Source organism: Typopeltis vanoorti, chromosome 3 (genome assembly GCF_054136105.1).
Source record: "Typopeltis vanoorti isolate ZY-2024b chromosome 3, IOZ_Tvanoo_1.0, whole genome shotgun sequence".
Taxonomy (NCBI): domain Eukaryota; kingdom Metazoa; phylum Arthropoda; class Arachnida; order Uropygi; family Thelyphonidae; genus Typopeltis; species Typopeltis vanoorti.
The window spans coordinates 39036387-39053877 of record NC_143551.1 but is presented as its reverse complement, the minus strand read 5'-3'; the positions used below and the strand labels follow the sequence as shown (position 1 = coordinate 39053877).

The following is a 17491-nucleotide window of genomic DNA, read 5'->3' as shown; positions in this document are numbered from 1 at the left end:
GAGGATATTAGGAAAGAATTTGACATTGTCAGCATCCAGGAATGCATTAGCAGAGCTAATCTCAGGTTGTATGGTCACTTAAATAGAATGGGAGAGGAAAGATTAGCAAAACAAGTGTTCTCTGCCAGGTTGGCAGGAAAACGACCCAGAGGAAGACCAAGATATAGGTGGATTGATACGGTACAAAGTGCCTTAGACGATAGAAATATAAGATCTGATAATGTTGGAGTCTTGACAAGTAACAGACTGATTTGGAGGAAAATTGTAGATAGGAAGTTAGTAATGATGTAATTTTTTCATGTAGTACTGTCATATCCTGTACACCCCTTGAGGGTACATGGCAGGAATTTGATGATGATGATGAAGAATACTGTTAATAAACATATGGCCGACATACGAGCAGATCGACTTATGACCTGTCAGCCAGAACAGAAGTCGGTCGTAAATCGATGACCAAGTGTACAAGTAGAGAAAAGGTGTAATATCCTAATAATAAGGCAATTAATGTGAAATCACTAACCTCTATATACAGCCTAGTCATGAAGATACTTCACGTGCTAACTTTGTTTGCTAATACTTGGATAAGGGATTAAACAAGAATATAATTTCTTGGCATCTTTAATTTAATTTATAACCAAATGAAAAAATAAATAAATAAATAAACTTTAAACATCACACGAGACATTTATACAAGAGCAAATGAAGACAGATATGAAGCTGGTAATATGGATAAGAAGGTGGCTGTTGATATTATGGAGTAGTACATGGAGGTAGAATCCAGAAGGCAGGTAACTTAGCTCTGTGCATTAGCCACTTATTTAACTTACACATCAATAATATAGGAAATAATATGAAGGAAAATTTGCTGATGATGCAAAATTGGGCAGTACAATATTAATTATGGTGATATAGAGAGCAAGTAGAATGATTTAAATAGGCTGATAGTTGATCAAATGACAATCGGGAAAAGAGTGAAGCTATGCATTTTGGGATGAAAAGATGACAAACTCTGTACTAATAATGGAACTCTAAGAAACTGATGAAGGATTTGGAGGTATACTGCAAAAGAGGACAAGATAGCTCATAGGATTACTTGGTTACAGAAAGGCACAAGCAGAGATATCAGAAGTTATCATTTTGTTTTACAAAGCTATAAAGATAAAGTCACATCTGGATTACTGTTGTTACACCCTGATAACAAAGAATGTAAAAATTTCAGTTATCATGGTGTAACAAGAAAATAAAAATATAAAATCCTATGTAAGTAGCTAATACAAGATATTTAAAGACAGAAAATATGCTTTCATCGAAGAAAATTAATTATAGCAGAAATTGTGGCAGGTTTACCAACTACGAGTATACTCGTAGTTGGTAAACCTGCCACACAAGCCAGCTACGAGTATACTCATATGATGCTTACTGCCAGCAACGAGATTACTGTACTGACCTTGAAGAAGTGAAAATGCCTGGCTTGTGGAGCTAGCATCAAAACTGTGTATTCTCATAGATGGTATATGCTCTGCACAAGCCAACTACGAGTATACTTGTATGACGCTTACCGTACTGACCTTGAAGAAGTGAAATTGCTCGGCGTACGGGAACAGGCTATGCCGAAGTAGCGTGGCAGCGAACGTGTTAACTAAATAATAAAAAAGGGATTCTTATTACAAAAAAAAGAAGGGATATGGAAAAAATAGGTTAAGTAAGACAAAGAAGATTAGAGATAAGAATTTGTATGTGAGAGGCTAGTTTAACACTTGAAAAAAGTAGATTAAAATATTCAAGCAAATTCCAAAAAGGAGATTAATTTAGCATAGAGGCTAGCTTAAAACAAATGACGATCGCTCAAGGTCAACTCCCGAAGTGAGACGTCGTCACGTGAGAGTCGCGTGCAAGGGACCGTAGCATGTTTTGGGCAGAAAAAACATGATTTTAATTGGTGAATGAAATCGACTCCAGTAGGGGGGGGGGGGGGAGAAAGTGAAGAAGGTGCCGATAGGAGCCATGCAGATAAAAGGGTTAGAAACCCCCAGGGCTTTTTTCCCTGAGAGTTCTTCACGAAATCTTCGTATAGGTAACACGCGGTTTTCCTGAGTGACGGCATAGATGTTATCTCCGTCCGACACAAGAAGGAAACAAAGTGTGCGGGAATTCAATTCCATATTCCTATAGCAAGAGACGAGGAATGCCGTATAGTTACAAGAAGAAAAAAAATGTCTATATATCTCATCATCCAGTACTCGTATCGAGGGAAAGAAAAGCCATACAGAAATCCGTGCCCACGTGATGAGTTCCATAGTGTGTGTTCTTTATTCAAGCACGAAAGGTATAGATCGTGAAAACCAGGGTTCGTTCTAGAAAGGTACTGTAAAATCTTGTATCGATTGGAATCGCATATAATTGCAATCATTGTTGGTTACTGGACAGTCGAAGATATAGTAGGATTTTAGTACAAATCAGAGTAGAATGAGAGTAAAATAGTTTATATTATTTGATAAGCATTCATGTGCTAGAGATTTATGTATGCGCATGGTATTTCATATTAGCGTCTTAAAGGTCAAATGTATGTATGGGCATAGCGCAAGGATAGTTTAACCTATGTTGTTTTGTAAGTTAGATAAGGTAAACTGAATTTAAACATTAATGTCCATGGTATTATAGCAATATAGAGCATTCTGACTAGTATAAAGTTAAGTAAAGTGTTAATTTGTTCCAGGATTATATGTGTATTATAAGTTGGTTGATTATATTTATATGTATAAAGTCTGTTATGACAGCATGATCGCAAATTCCCACATAGGATTTTGCCCTAATACTTGTATTTTGCTTGTGTAAATTTGTAATTTTATTCTTAGTATTGAATTGTGTTTTATATAATAGAAATTGAATTGTACCATGTTTGGGATCTTAAATAAACCTTTGTTCATTAATAATACAGTTGTCTGAAATTGCTGCCTAATGCACCACTTGAAAAAAAGTATGAACCTAATCACGTGGGAAATTAATCTGTTAAATTACGAGATTAAGGGTCACGACTGTTTAATAGTTTCAATATCAGATACATTATTGTAATTGCTCCTTGTTTTCGAATTATATATCCTAAAATAAATGTCCTGAAAGGCACAGTATAATATAAATATTAGGGACACTAAGGGGAGAAGTGTATAAATATTTGAATTTTGTAATATCTCGTGCATAGTTAAGTTTTTGAATAAAGATATAATAGAGATTCACTTGAAAGGATAAAAGAAAGTTTGATAATTGTAGATAGGGACACAACACTGTGTACAAGTCTGAAGGCTGACCCATACTTTCTTAGGCTGAGAGTGGTGGAGTATCTATAGACAAGTGACCAAAACGGTGAAAAGTCTGCTCTCCATGATGAAAGACAGGGTTTCTGAGTTGCAAAAGTTGGTTGATTAGCAGAAAAAAGGAAATATGATAGAAATGTTTAATTTACTGGAAGAATTTTATAGGACTGATACAGAGGAAATTAAGCACTTCACAAGGGGAGGAGAACAGAACAAAGTATCATCCCTGGAAATTGAATAAGATTGTGGTTATACGGCCTCAGGACTATAATTTTTGCTTTGAGACCAGTGAATGAATGAAATTGGTTGCCAGAGTCTGTTGCAAGTACTTTGTTGGTGAATGTGTTCAAGGATAACTACAATAGTTACAGTTTGATAATCTGGGACTTCCAAAATTAGTCTTCAAACTGCATGGAGATTCTCATACAATAATAATACTGTTAAGTGAAACCTATTGTTCAAAATATATTTGCTTAAGTCAGAAAGATTAAATTTTTCAGTATATTAATATACTAGTTTCATGCACTTTTAGGTATATATACATACATATAAACACAGAAGATAGTTTCCTTTTCTTGGACTTTCAAAAAAGAATTCTAATTGCAAGTGTCAAAAAATAATGAAATTTTGTCAGGCCTAGTTTATCATACTGATAGCAAATCAGATTCTTGCTGATTTCAAGTACAACAGGTATGAGTGAAAGAACTCAGAGTTTTTAGTATTACTCTTAAATTACATTGTAACTTAATTTTGTTTGTAAATCACATTTCTGTATAATATTTATTTCTTTGTATTATGAAAGAATAGTCTCCACCCTGATAAATATATGCTTGTGTCTGTATTCCTTTCATTCATTTTAAATTACAGTACATTCTCTGGAATATGAATATCATGAGTTAAAAGTAGTAACATGTCATTTTAATATAGCACACACCCCCTCATAACAAAATATCTTTTTATTTTATTTATCTGTGAAGAGAAGATAGAATTTGAATACATAAAGAAAAATAAAACAGGAACATTTAAAAGAATCACTTACAAGATTATATGCATCAAATATCTGAACTTCTCCAATCATATTGCTTCCTGGATATGCTAGATAACAGTTATCATTACTAATAGACAGAGCACATAACCCATGGGGGTTAGGAGGAGTATCTCTTATTGTATGTAGCACTTTCATGTCTCTTATATTGTGGATATATAAACTCTCTTCTAAACATACTATCAATCTCTATTTTAAAAGAAAGAAAAAGCACCATAAGATTTGACACTATGCAACATTTAAAAAAAAATACAATAAAACAAGATTTCCCAATCATAATTATTACTTTATATCCATAAAACTTAACATTTTGAGACATTTATTTTAAAATAAAGCAAAGAAGAAATAGCATGTATCTTAAAAGGAAGTTAACATTTGAATATTGAAAACAGAATCAAGATTATCTGATATTTGTATGCTAAAAATGTCTTTTATGGATATTTACAATTAAGCAAAAAATTATGAATATATTAAAGTACTTACTGCACGATTTAACTTGACAGCAAGAATAGTATTAGAATAGCTATAATTGCATATTTCAGTACCCTTTTTAAAGTGACAAACTTTCAGTTTGCGAGGAGATGAAAGGCTAACTACTGCAACCAGACTAGAAGAAAATAGCCTCTCCACAATGCAAATATCTTCACTATCTGCTAAGCAAGAAAGTATCATGAAAAATATGAATAATTAAATTTTTTATAAAATTTGTAATATAAGTATATGAAGTATATCAAATTTCCAGAATGCACATGTAAAACCATATTTGCTTTATCTATAGCCTAGTGGCTACTATAACCTTTGAAGTAATTCTCTTGTGCAACAATACACTTAGATGATGCTACCATTGTTCAAAACATTTCTAGAACTCACCTTCTGGAATGCAATTTATTCCTACCACTACATGACATCTGATACCAGAAAAAAGGCATTTGGGAGTAGCCAAAAGTCTCGGGGGGGGGGGGCACAAGTCTGGTGAATACAGTCCAATTTTGGGATCGATTTTTTCACCCAGTAACTTGTAGACAGCTAGTGCATCATATGCAAAGACATTGACATTGTCGTGATGAATGTTCAGCCAAAGTTCAAGTCTTTTCTTATGAACAGCTGCACTAACCTAGTCAGCACTTTTATACAAAAAGGTTGGTTCACACTGCTTTTCCTTGTTTAATGAATTTGAAGTGAACTATGCCTTTATGAGGAGAGTAAGCACTGCTTTTCACACTATACTTTCATGGCATGATCACCATAAACCATTCATTACAAGCCTTGAGTTACATTTGCACTTTCATCTAACTTTGCACAAAATCTCATGCTAATATGCTGTTCTAAATTCCATTTATTCATTTTTCTGCTAAAAATTAACAAAAATGCAAGTACAAGCTGCCAGATTGTCAACTATTGTCCTCAATCTTTTGATACAACAAAGAAATAGCACAAGCATGTCCAAATATTCAGTCATATGGTACTGCCTGGCTCTCCATACATGCAACAGAACAAGCATTCTGAAAATTTAATTGTCACACCTTGTATGAGTAATTATAAAAATTTCACATAAAATAATTGTAATAAAATGGCAATTCAATAAAGGAAACATGAAATTATAAAACTTAATTACAAAAAATCCTGTATAAAATATCAAAATTATGGAGTACCATGACTTATCACAAGTAATGTAACTTACTGTTGCATGTCCCTCCTAAGCTGAACAAACTCATTCTTCAGCTACAGCTATTTAAGAATAGCACTTCATTCCATAACACAGTCAGAAAAAAACACTTATCTCATGGTAATGTGAAACAAGGGTGCACATTATCTCCACTGTTATTCATCACCTAGGATCACATTACGAAATTTAGTGGCATTACACATAATATCAAAATTGGAGATATTCAACTCAACTCTTTACTTTATACAGATGATGCTGTATACTTCTAAACAAATCTGCTAGAAGTCTACAGGATTCCCTAACTAAATTGAATAACAGCTGTAATAAATCTGATATGAAAATCAGCAATAAAAAGCCAGAAGGTAGAAACACTGAAAACATCAACTGTATCCTAAATGGAGAACTTATAAAACCAATGCTTATTCCAGCCGTGTTCAAACCAATTTTAACTTGTGAATCTAAGAGTTGCATTAGAAATAAAAAAGATTATTAAAGACTAAACTAAATGTACGAGAGTTCTGAAAAATATTACTATTGTCAATACATTTTTGCAAAATGTGTTGAAAATAGTAACATAACTTAAATAATAAATTACACGATAACCACAGTAATTAATTTTAATGAAATGAATGTACAGATATTTAGTGATGATGTACTGTAGTTTCTGCACGAAATATCCATACTTTCATTTCATTAAAGTTAATTATTGTGATTATCGTGTAATTTATTATTATAATCGTGCCACAGGTACCTTTAAAGATTAGAGTCACATAACTTCTTTTTTTTTTTTTTTTTTTGGTACACCTGGCAGAAATTTTTAATTAAAATTCTTCTAACCCTCAGATTACATCTAATTGCAGAAAACATTGTTTTCCCCACTCTAATTCCTTGTAAGTCTTTATTAAAGCGCTACAATAATCAAATTTACAAATGATACCTACTACTTAGTCAATATCCCTGTGACTGAGGACTTTTGACCTGATGTATTAGTTTTTTACATCTGTCTGTCTTCTGTTATTCTAAATGCATCCTCCAACTTTATTCCAATAAGAGCAGGAATTTGATCTAGCTCCTGTCATCTTGTCTTCCAGGAAGAGTTTTTCGATTGTTATGCTGGGTCCATACACAAGAGGTTGATTAGTCAACCTATAGTACATTCGTACCATGTATGGGATGAGAGGAACTTGTTCACATTGAATTTGAGGGACTGTGCATTGCATTTCTTGAAAAACACATGGGAAGAGAGGCTGTTCCAGAATACAGCAGTAATAGGAATGAAGGAGTTTTCTCTCCCTCTTCTTGAAATGTGTTCAAATCCAAAATATCTGAAGTTTTTCTCTTAACCATGTTGCACAGACTCATTTCAAGATTCAACTGATCTGATACTTCAAAGTTGGTACTTTTCTCTGTCCAAGTAACTTAAAGTATCCTTCTCTAGATCCACATTTCAAAAGCACTGATCTTCTTAATTGCCTTATTCAGTGCCCAAAACTCTGAAAAACCACAAAGAAGAGAAAGGATCTGACTCTGATCCCTGTGTTGACAGATGTTTTTCTATTCTTCCAGATCTTAGTGAGCTGACATTACAACTCTTCCCATGAGAATTCATCTCCTTACTACTTCCACATGACTCCCATTGATAGAGAGAGCAATGTGTCCAGATAGACAAACTGATCAAATTTATTTATATGTTAGTAAGGCCCTGAAGCATTCCCATTATGATTCTTATCTAGGATCAACAGCTTTATATTACTGATGTTAATCTTGAATCTACAGGTCAAGCTCTGCCATTCTATTCTACCAAGGAGTTCATTCACGTCCTTTTCATTTTCTGTTGTTATCACTGTATCATCAGCATATCTTAAATTGTTAATTCTTGAACCACTTATCAATATGCCTCTATTTCAGTCATCTGGCGATCTCTTGGTCTCACCACAGATATTGAGTCCAGGAGACAGCATACAACTTTACCTTACTCCTTTTTTGTAAACAGAACCAATATGATAATGTGTTATCAATTCTTACTGCAGTTTGGTTATTGTTGTAAAGTTGACCTATTAAGCTGATACGGAAAAGCCACACTTTGGCATAATTTCCTATATCGATTTCCAATTTATGCAGTCCAAGTATTTGATGTATCTGAGTGACCAGATACTGGATTTGAGATCTGGTCTCTGATTCCTCTTCCTTTCATGAATCCGGCCTGTTCTAAACCTATATGAGCCTTCAAGTCATTATCAATTATTTCTTTAATAATATAGAGCATGGTTTTACTTGCATTTGAGATGAATGTTACTGTTCTACAGTTTCACATTTCTGGGTGCTTCCTTTTATTTATGGATTGGTATAAAGATGGTCTTCACCCATTCTATTGGCCAAGTACCTCCAAGTTTTTGTGTGTGTGCATGCATGCATGCACGCACGCACGCACACACGCACACAAATTTACTATAAACTTTGGTAGCTGCATAACTAGTGTATCTAGTTGTTAATTCCTTTTGAACAGTAAAGTGCATTTTTGAATGGTGGCTATTTAAATCGAATAAAAATGTAATGCACTTAGTCATGAGGCCAAGTAGCAAACACATCAACTATATGTGGAATTTTAATGTAGGGAAAGTGAGTGGGTAGAAGTGATTTTAATAATGATTGTTAAGTTTGTAGATGGAACTAGGCTATCAACTACAAGATGGTGGTGGTGTGGGGGGGGGGGGTTGGATTTGTGAATTTTTGGGGTCTGTATATATGGAGGTTTAACATAAGTTTTTCGGCAACTGTTCAAAGAAGTAATACTTTTTACACCGTTTTTTTTCTTCTTTTATAGATGAGGATTCTACTAAATCTCAATCAGGTAAGGTCTTTTAAAATACTGTTCATTTTTCTGTTACATTCTGTTTCATCTATTATTATTACAGTTGTATTAATGTTAATCTAATGTGGTCTGTTTTTTGTTGTTCTTGTATAACTTCTTCACAATCCTCTCCTCTTCTACCTATTATGGTGTCGAGATATATATTCTTGTAACCGCAACCGTACTCAAGGATAAGGAGGTAGTCCTATGCCTCCCGGTGTGTGGTGGGGGGGGGGGGGGGTGGGGGGGGGGGGGGGTGGGGGGGGGGGGGGGTGGGGGGGGGGGGGGGTGGGGGGGGGGGGGGGTGGGGGGGGGGGGGGGTGGGGGGGGGGGGGGGTGGGGGGGGGGGGGGGTGGGGGGGGGGGGGGGTGGGGGGGGGGGGGGGTGGGGGGGGGGGGGGGTGGGGGGGGGGGGGGGTGGGGGGGGGGGGGGGTGGGGGGGGGGGGGGGTGGGGGGGGGGGGGGGTGGGGGGGGGGGGGGGTGGGGGGGGGGGGGGGTGGGGGGGGGGGGGGGTGGGGGGGGGGGGGGGTGGGGGGGGGGGGGGGTGGGGGGGGGGGGGGGTGGGGGGGGGGGGGGGTGGGGGGGGGGGGGGGTGGGGGGGGGGGGGGGTGGGGGGGGGGGGGGGTGGGGGGGGGGGGGGGTGGGGGGGGGGGGGGGTGGGGGGGGGGGGGGGTGGGGGGGGGGGGGGGTGGGGGGGGGGGGGGGTGGGGGGGGGGGGGGGTGCATGTCAATTCTGAGATTTGAACACATAGACCTTAGTGAGTACATATGCTATCCATGTTGCAAAGAACAGAAATGCAAGAAGACATAATTAACAATAATTAAGAATAGAGGAGTTACATGAGAATTTCACAGAATTCTTGCTCAAGTATCAGACATTGTCGATGTTACAAAATGAAGATTCAAACGAGAATGGCAGAGCTACATGTAAATGACACAGAGGAAAAGTCTCAAGAACGTTTTAGGTCCTAAAAACATTTCTTAAATAAATTACATACGCATATAGTTTAAGAGTGGAATGTATAAAAAAGGAATGTCGAGTATGAGGAAAGATTGAGAAGATGTAATTTGCAGTCTGGTGGAGAGGAGGAAGAGGAGAGATATGATAGAGACCTACAAGTTGGTAAGGGGTTGTTATAGGATCAATGCTGGAGAAATTCTATAGAAAATAGTGGGAGATCAGGGGAGAACCAGAGGTCATCCCTGGAAACTGTATAAAGAGGGTGTGAGTAGGGGAGTGAGAGGCAGGTTTTTTTCATGCAGAGTTGTGAATGATTGGAATGCCTTGCCTGAGAGTGTGGTGTCTGCAGGGAGTTTGAGTGTGTTTAAGACACGGTATGATGAGATGTGTCTGATAAAAGGACCTCCCAGATGAGTCTTTGACTCCATGAGGTCTTGGGGTAATAATAATAATAATAATAAAGGCAGTAGAAACAACAACTGGAAAACATGAGATTAGGCTCTATGAATTTTGGAAAAATTTTAACATTAAACACTCAATTGAAAACATTCATGACTCGTGAGAGCATGTGTCTTCTAGCTGCATGAGAGCTGTTTGGAAAAAGCTTTTGCCAGAATACGCTAATGACTTAGGTGGTTTTCAAAATCCTGTGAACAACATGATTGAATAAATCGTTTCAATTGGTGAAGACCCCTTGGTTTTGATGGTGTTGATGCAGATATCATCGTATGCTACGCTTTCGTGCAGGCTACACATTTTATCGTGCAAGCTTCCGTAACCAATAATCCCACAGAATAAATTGGTTGCTCCTTATTCCCGGTGATATACCATGTCTGTCAAAACGTGTGTTCACGAGGCTGGTTTGCCTGCTTTGCGGGATGAAAAACCCCAGATAAGCTGGAAGAAAAAACCCCGTTGTCCACGTCTCCAAGATCAGCTAACTTGGCTATGGCTGAGGAAGATTCTTAAGCTCCAGATGTCATTGACGAGAATCGAACCTAGGACACTCCTTCCCCAGGCATATGGTTGCGAAGTGCAAAGCCACTAGGCTAACACCGCAGATGATGCTAAAGAATTATTGAATTCAAATTCAAAAGATTTCAGTGACAACGATCTTCTTGAAATTGAACAATGCACATAAGAAAATAACAAACAAATGGAATGTGAAGATGAGGTTCCAAAAGATATAACAATCAAAGAATTGGATGGAATATTTCGCATTTTAGAATCACTTAAGAAGCAAGTAATGGATATGGATCCAGATGTTAATCGAAGAATGCTTGTTTGCCAAGGTCTAGAGAGTCATTTTGCCTGTTATCATAGAATTTATGCTGATAGGAAAAAAACTAAAACTGTTCAAACGACTCTTGATAACTTTTTTTTTATAAAAAATGCAGTACCTAATGTAGGTACAAGCATTTATTAAACATTTATTTTGCATTCATTTTTTATCTTTCCTAAAAGAGTACCATATAAAACAAATTATTAATACAGTAATTGTTCATGGACGAATTGTAATTTTTACCATTGATTATTGTATTTGATTAACGCGATTTTGATATACACGGTAACATCGAGGGATTAATTAATCACGTTAATCAAGGGATACCTGTATTTCCTTTCAGGTTATTTCCTATACCATTTATGTACAAATTAAACCGCAATGGTTGCAGCACTGAATCTTGCAGTACACCACTAGTCACCTGTTTTTGCCTCGATTCTGCCCCTCCATATACCACTTTTTGATATCTGTCCAGCAGTGCCCCTCTTATCAACTTAACCAGAGTGTCATATCCATCCCCATTTGTTCTAATTTGCAAAACAGAGCTCCATGTGTCAAATGCCTTTACAAAAACCCAAAAAAACCATCATGTAGCCATTTTTTTTTTTATACAAATCAACTGTTACTTTATTATAAAAAAAAATGGTAAATTACTAAGGCATGACTGACTCTTCACAAAACCAAGTTAACCCTCATACAGTATCATATTTTTATCTACCCATTCTTGAATTCTCTTTTTTACCAATTTTTCTAGTACTTATTCCCCCACACCTGAAATACTGATTGGTCTGTAATTTGCTACTCTTAGAACCTCCCTTATACAAAGGAACTATTTTGCCTCTTTCCACTCCCTTGCTTGGATCTCTACCAGAGCTGAGACTTAAATTAAACAGCCCAGTTAAAGGCATTATCAAGGTCTCTTGCACATTCTCGCAAAACCCTAGCTGATATCCCATTTAATCGCACAGCTGTATTTACATTGAGATTCAGCAATATCCTGAAAACTTCCAATTTATCCACCTCTGTTCCCACATTAGTGCCTGTCACATAGGTTAAAGCAGTAACCTCACTAGGATGAGGTTACTGCTTTAACAAGGTTACGCGGTATCCTTAAAGTGGCCACTCAGTAACTCAACTATTTTATCCGCTTCTGTCTCCTCGTGACCATCGTCACTCATTATGAGTAATCTTCCACAGTCATTCTTCCTCTTATTTGCCACATAATGAAAGAACTCTGGGATTTCCTTTGACCTGCTCAGCTAGATTCTTCTCATAATCTGATTTTGCATTCATTCCATGCTGGTCACCTTTCTCTTTATATCCTCCACGGCATTTTCTTCTTCTGCAGCTCATGCCTAATGATATTATTCATCCATCTAACTCCTACCCTAATTATAAGGCAGGGAACTATCATAGACTTAGAAACCAGCTTGCAGCAGTACAATGGATGAAAAAATTTGAAGGAAGAGAGGTCAGTAGTGCATGTATGGTACTTGAGAAAATATTGTTGGCAGCAATGGCAGATTGTACACCTCAAGTAAAGAAAATAAAGCAATTTGAAGTCAAATGGATGACAAGAGAAATTACAAAAAATTTGCATCTGAAAAGAGAGAAATCCTTATCCAGACATTTTTAAAATGGGGTAAAATCAGTGACATATGAAAGCGTATCTCAAGTGAAGATCCCAACTGATTTTGGGATCTTTGCTTGACATCAATCTCAACATCAGTACAACTCTAGTTATAGTGAACTATCCCAGGGTGCAGAGACAGTGCCTGCATTGTGGTTTTCATATGATCATTGGGTAGCAACTGCCCAGAGGCTAAATGTTTTAAATGTATGGAGGTCATATATGTCACAAACCTTATCAGAAATGCAAACGTTTTTGAACATTGCAGTGCTACCTGTCCTTTTAGAAATTTTAGTGAAAGAGTGGGAACACCACTAAAGCTTATTAGAAAAGCATACAGGTTGGAAATGAATAAAGTGCTCCAGATCTTCAAATTCAGTCTGCCAAAGAGGGCACTATGCTTGTTAAAAATTTAAAAATACATGACAATATCAGCCAGAAATTAGAAAAGCTCAAAAATTCCAGAGCAGCAGGAGCTACTTTCCCTGTTAAATATGGATGGAACAATATTATTTAAAATTAATAATAATGAATTAGGTATAACTGAAAAGATACAAGACTAAATGCAAACAAATGAAACTGTTATACAAAGAAAAATCAGAAAAGAGGTAAAATGAAAAGCAAGTAAGACAAATGAAAGAACTTAGTATCCAAACAAGATCATCAAAAAGAAGAGATGAATTAATCACAAAAATGGAGATTAAACAGAAGAAATCAAAAGGCAAACTAAAAAAAAAAGGAATTAAATCTAAAAGGAGAAGAAATAATAAAAAACAAAGCTGAAGAAGGTTGTGGCTCATCAAATGAAGACTCCTCGGGTTCTGAAGAGTATGGACTATGAGGAACCATCTCATCCTGATAAAGAGGAATACAATTAAAGAAAAAATAAAAGTTCACTGATTTAAAGTTTTTTCTTTATGATTACCATCTACACAAAAAGAAAATAACTCACTTCCAAATCAATAACAGTAGCCATGAAATCTGAAATAATGGCAAGCAACTGAAAAAAAAAAAAAAAAAAAAAAAAAAAAAAAAAAAAATCTGGAAAATAATTTACAAGAAGCATGCTACACCCAGATTGAAGACCTCATCAGGTTCATCCAAACTGTAGAAATTCAAGATTTAGAGTTACATTTCACTAATCACTATTTTCTTTCTGCATTGCCTTAAATGTATGAGGATTCCACAATCCAGTTAAAAAAGAAGCCATATGGAAACTTATACTATGCCATAATATCAAGTTTTTGTCTCATCAAGAAACATTTCTGCAGATATAAAAACTTTCCACTTCTTTCTTTCTGTGCGTTAAGGCTCAAGTGCTGGGAAGAAATGTTGGAGGTTTAATAGAATACTGACTGCACTAAGAAAGGATTAAAAATTATTTTAATGCACTGAGACATCTTCAGGGAATACCACTAACACTTATAACACACATAATACTGAATGAAACACATGGATATGCATCTACTCATGTTACAAATGTTAGCACTCCATGAAGATGTCTCAATGATAGATGAAATATTGGAAGCATTAAAGTAGTTTTTAATCCTTTCTTAGTGCTGCCAATACTCCATTAAACCTCAAACATCAGGACCACTTCTTTCTTATTGGAGTTTTGGAAAGTATAACAGGCCTGGAGTGGGGATTGCTCTCCCTTCTTGGTTTATTCTATAATATCCAAAGGGACGCAGAAGAGCAAATTTTGACAACAGACTAGAAATACTGTGGATGTGTAATAAAGTTTATAAATGTTTATGAGGCTTACAACTACATGAATCATGATACTAGTTCCAGTCTTGATTGAATTTATACATCTCTTCTTCCCCTTATAAACAAAACAATTCAGATAAAATATCTTGACATCAACATGTCAGGTCATAATCCAGTCATATTTAAATTCCACTACATGGACCAAGTAGAGATCATTTTAGAGAGACTTCCAAATTTCTCACTGATCATTTCAACCAAACTGCAGATCCTCTGTTCAAACTGGAATAATGTTATATATAATTGGAAAATGGTCAAAATTGAAACAAGCAGTAAAACAGAATATGATTGAATGGGGAAAAGAACAGCTTTCCTCAAAAGAAAAAGTTGGAAAACCTGTATAAAGAGAAAAACTGGTTCATAACAAACTAACACAATGGTATAGAATGCAGCAACATCATTAGAAACATCAACATAGAGATAGAACTGGAAAGGCAGGAACACAAGTGGAAGAAAGAAAGTTTAAAATAATATAACAGCACTTAGAAGATAACACTTCAGCTGAATTCGTCAATAGACAGTTCACCAAGTTCAAAAGAAAAGAATATCACCCAAATCTGCATGGATGATGAAGATATGCCCACTACACCTCCTTGACTCCTTTCAAAAATATAAAAATCTGTCTGAAGACAACAATACCATGAAAAACTATAACTCTTGGAACATTAGTGCCTTTCTTGTTCATCCAAGACAGGCTCAAAAGACACATTACAGTAGCTGAGGCTACAACAGCCTATAAAGACTGCCACACAAGAAAATCTCTGGGACCTGAAGGCCTTGTAGTAAAGTATAGAACTTTACCATGAGGACTTTGACTTCATTCTTCACACTCTAGTTATACTTTTGCTCTCTCTACAGGTCACATGCCACGTCAGTTTGTAGCAAACCATACTGTCCTCAATTCCCAAACCTAACAGAGATCATACCTTAACAAATGAAGGCCTATTTCTCTAATACTGACTACAAGATATTTTTGTGTATTATAAATAACAGTAGAGAATTGAAATATTAATATCAATAAAAGAATAGAAATATTAGTAGAAATAACATTAATAGAAAAAAAAAATTACAGCAGGAATGAGATATATAATCAAAAGCACACAAATGTATGGAGTTCCAGGATGAGCAGTAGAATTTAATCTGTTTCTGCTATGTAATCTACTCCATCTAATTAATGTGAAAAAGCAGCCAATGGCAGCACTCTCGGTAGATCTTACTCAAGCATTTATCCAGCATCCCTTTCTGCTCCATATCCTCCAGCAACTTGGTGTGAGCAAAAAGCTATCATTAAAGGAGCCTATACCAATATAACTACTTGCCTCCAAGTTAATGAGTTCCCATCAGAGCCAACCTAAATGCAAAAAGGAGTCAAGCAAGGTTGCTTTCTTGGTCCACTGCTCTTTGCCTTGGTTCTTGAACCTTTCTTGCAAGAAGTTTACAATTTGTATGCTGTATGAGGGATAACTATGATAACCCTCAACTATGAAAGAAAATGAATACGTTGCATGAATATATATATATATAAAATGAGCAATGCATACCTCTTTTTTCTTTTTGTGGAAATATTTAGCAAAATCAGTGAACTCACTGCCAATGCTGACAAAACAAAATTAAGTTTTTGAAAAGTGAGATCTCTGACACATTCCCTTTGAACTAGCCCTTCTCACTATGCTTGAAATTCCCTTCACCTATCCAATATTACCAGTTTGACTTATATATATACAACTTATATACAAAATCATTGAAACCTTAGAAGACTACTGGAAAACCAGGCCAGTTTCCTTTTCTTATAAAGCAATAGTATTTAAAACTATAATTTTACCTGCTCAGCTATACACAAATATTAGAGACATTAAAGAAGCCAAAGAAAAACAATTACATAGTAAATCTGGGCAATTTTTTTTGATCTGCCAATACCAAGAAATTAAAATTGAAATTTCTTCAACTATCCAAGAAGTATGGAGCCTTTAAAATCCATAAATACTGAACATGAATCACACATGTGCAGATCTTCTCTGGTACTACCTGGGTTTTCATCTGTTATTTGGATTGCAATGATTGCAATCCAAATAGTAAATGATTGCAATAAAATAAATGATTGCAATGGTCCAAGAGCTGAGTTTGTTCCTGAATACTATAGCATTCTGGCACTAATATTCTTTCCATTAATAACAGCAAAACTTGGTGCAAGGAAATGTTTAATATCTTCTGTTATGAACTTCCACAGCTGGGTACTTATTGAATTTCCGAGGATACACTAACAGGAGGGGTTTTGCTTGCAGTACTGCATATGGTTGCCTTACAGTAAATGCACTCAAATGGAGGTACTTTAACATCGGAGTTCCATGTGATATATGTTACATACAAGAAGCAGTAAAACATGTATTCCACTGATGCCCTCTTACCCAGCGTTTCTGCAACAGATTATGTAATGTGATGGGCATTCCATTACAACAAAACTGGGTTATTTTTATTTATTATTATTTATTTATTTTTATTTATTATTATTTATTTATTTTTATTTATTATTATTATTATTTTTTTTTTGCAATACCTCCTCCTAGCTGTCAGAAATGGGAAAAGAGTTTTGATTTTTATATAAATTTATTTAAATTAAGGGATATTAAATCCCACATTATTTCAAAGCCGAATAAGAAACTCAAAGATTGGAATCAAAGTTTCATGCCAAATATAGTAAACTATAAAAGTTTCGGCGAATTGTAGCGTAAGCTAAAGCAACTTGTTGCAAAGGTGGGTAAAGTTCTGATCACTATTCTTAGTATTACCCATAATGTAAAACACATCTCCTAGGAGATGTATGATGTTATACATTATGGTGGAAGGTCACTACCCAGACCGGTTTCAACCTTTATTGAGGACTCATCAGTGAGTAGGTAGACCAGGTAATACTGACGTTATAGCGAAAAGAACTTATGTACTTTGCTATACGAGTTGTCAAAAAGGTGCACCCATAAATT

At 36.0% G+C, this 17491-nt stretch overlaps 1 protein-coding gene across 1 annotated transcript in view; it reads right to left on the bottom strand.

Annotated features, from left to right (window-relative positions):
• The window catches only part of Atg18a (Autophagy-related 18a), a 208753-nt gene that overhangs the window by 172924 nt on the left and 18338 nt on the right, over nucleotides 1–17491 (bottom strand). Inside the window, exons 3-4 of the mRNA XM_090415570.1 lie at nucleotides 4840–5006; nucleotides 4351–4545 (exon numbers count right to left, since the gene is read on the bottom strand). Of these exons, the coding sequence (XP_090271696.1) occupies nucleotides 4351–4545; nucleotides 4840–5006 (362 nt within the window). The remainder of the gene's footprint in view (nucleotides 1–4350; nucleotides 4546–4839; nucleotides 5007–17491) is intronic.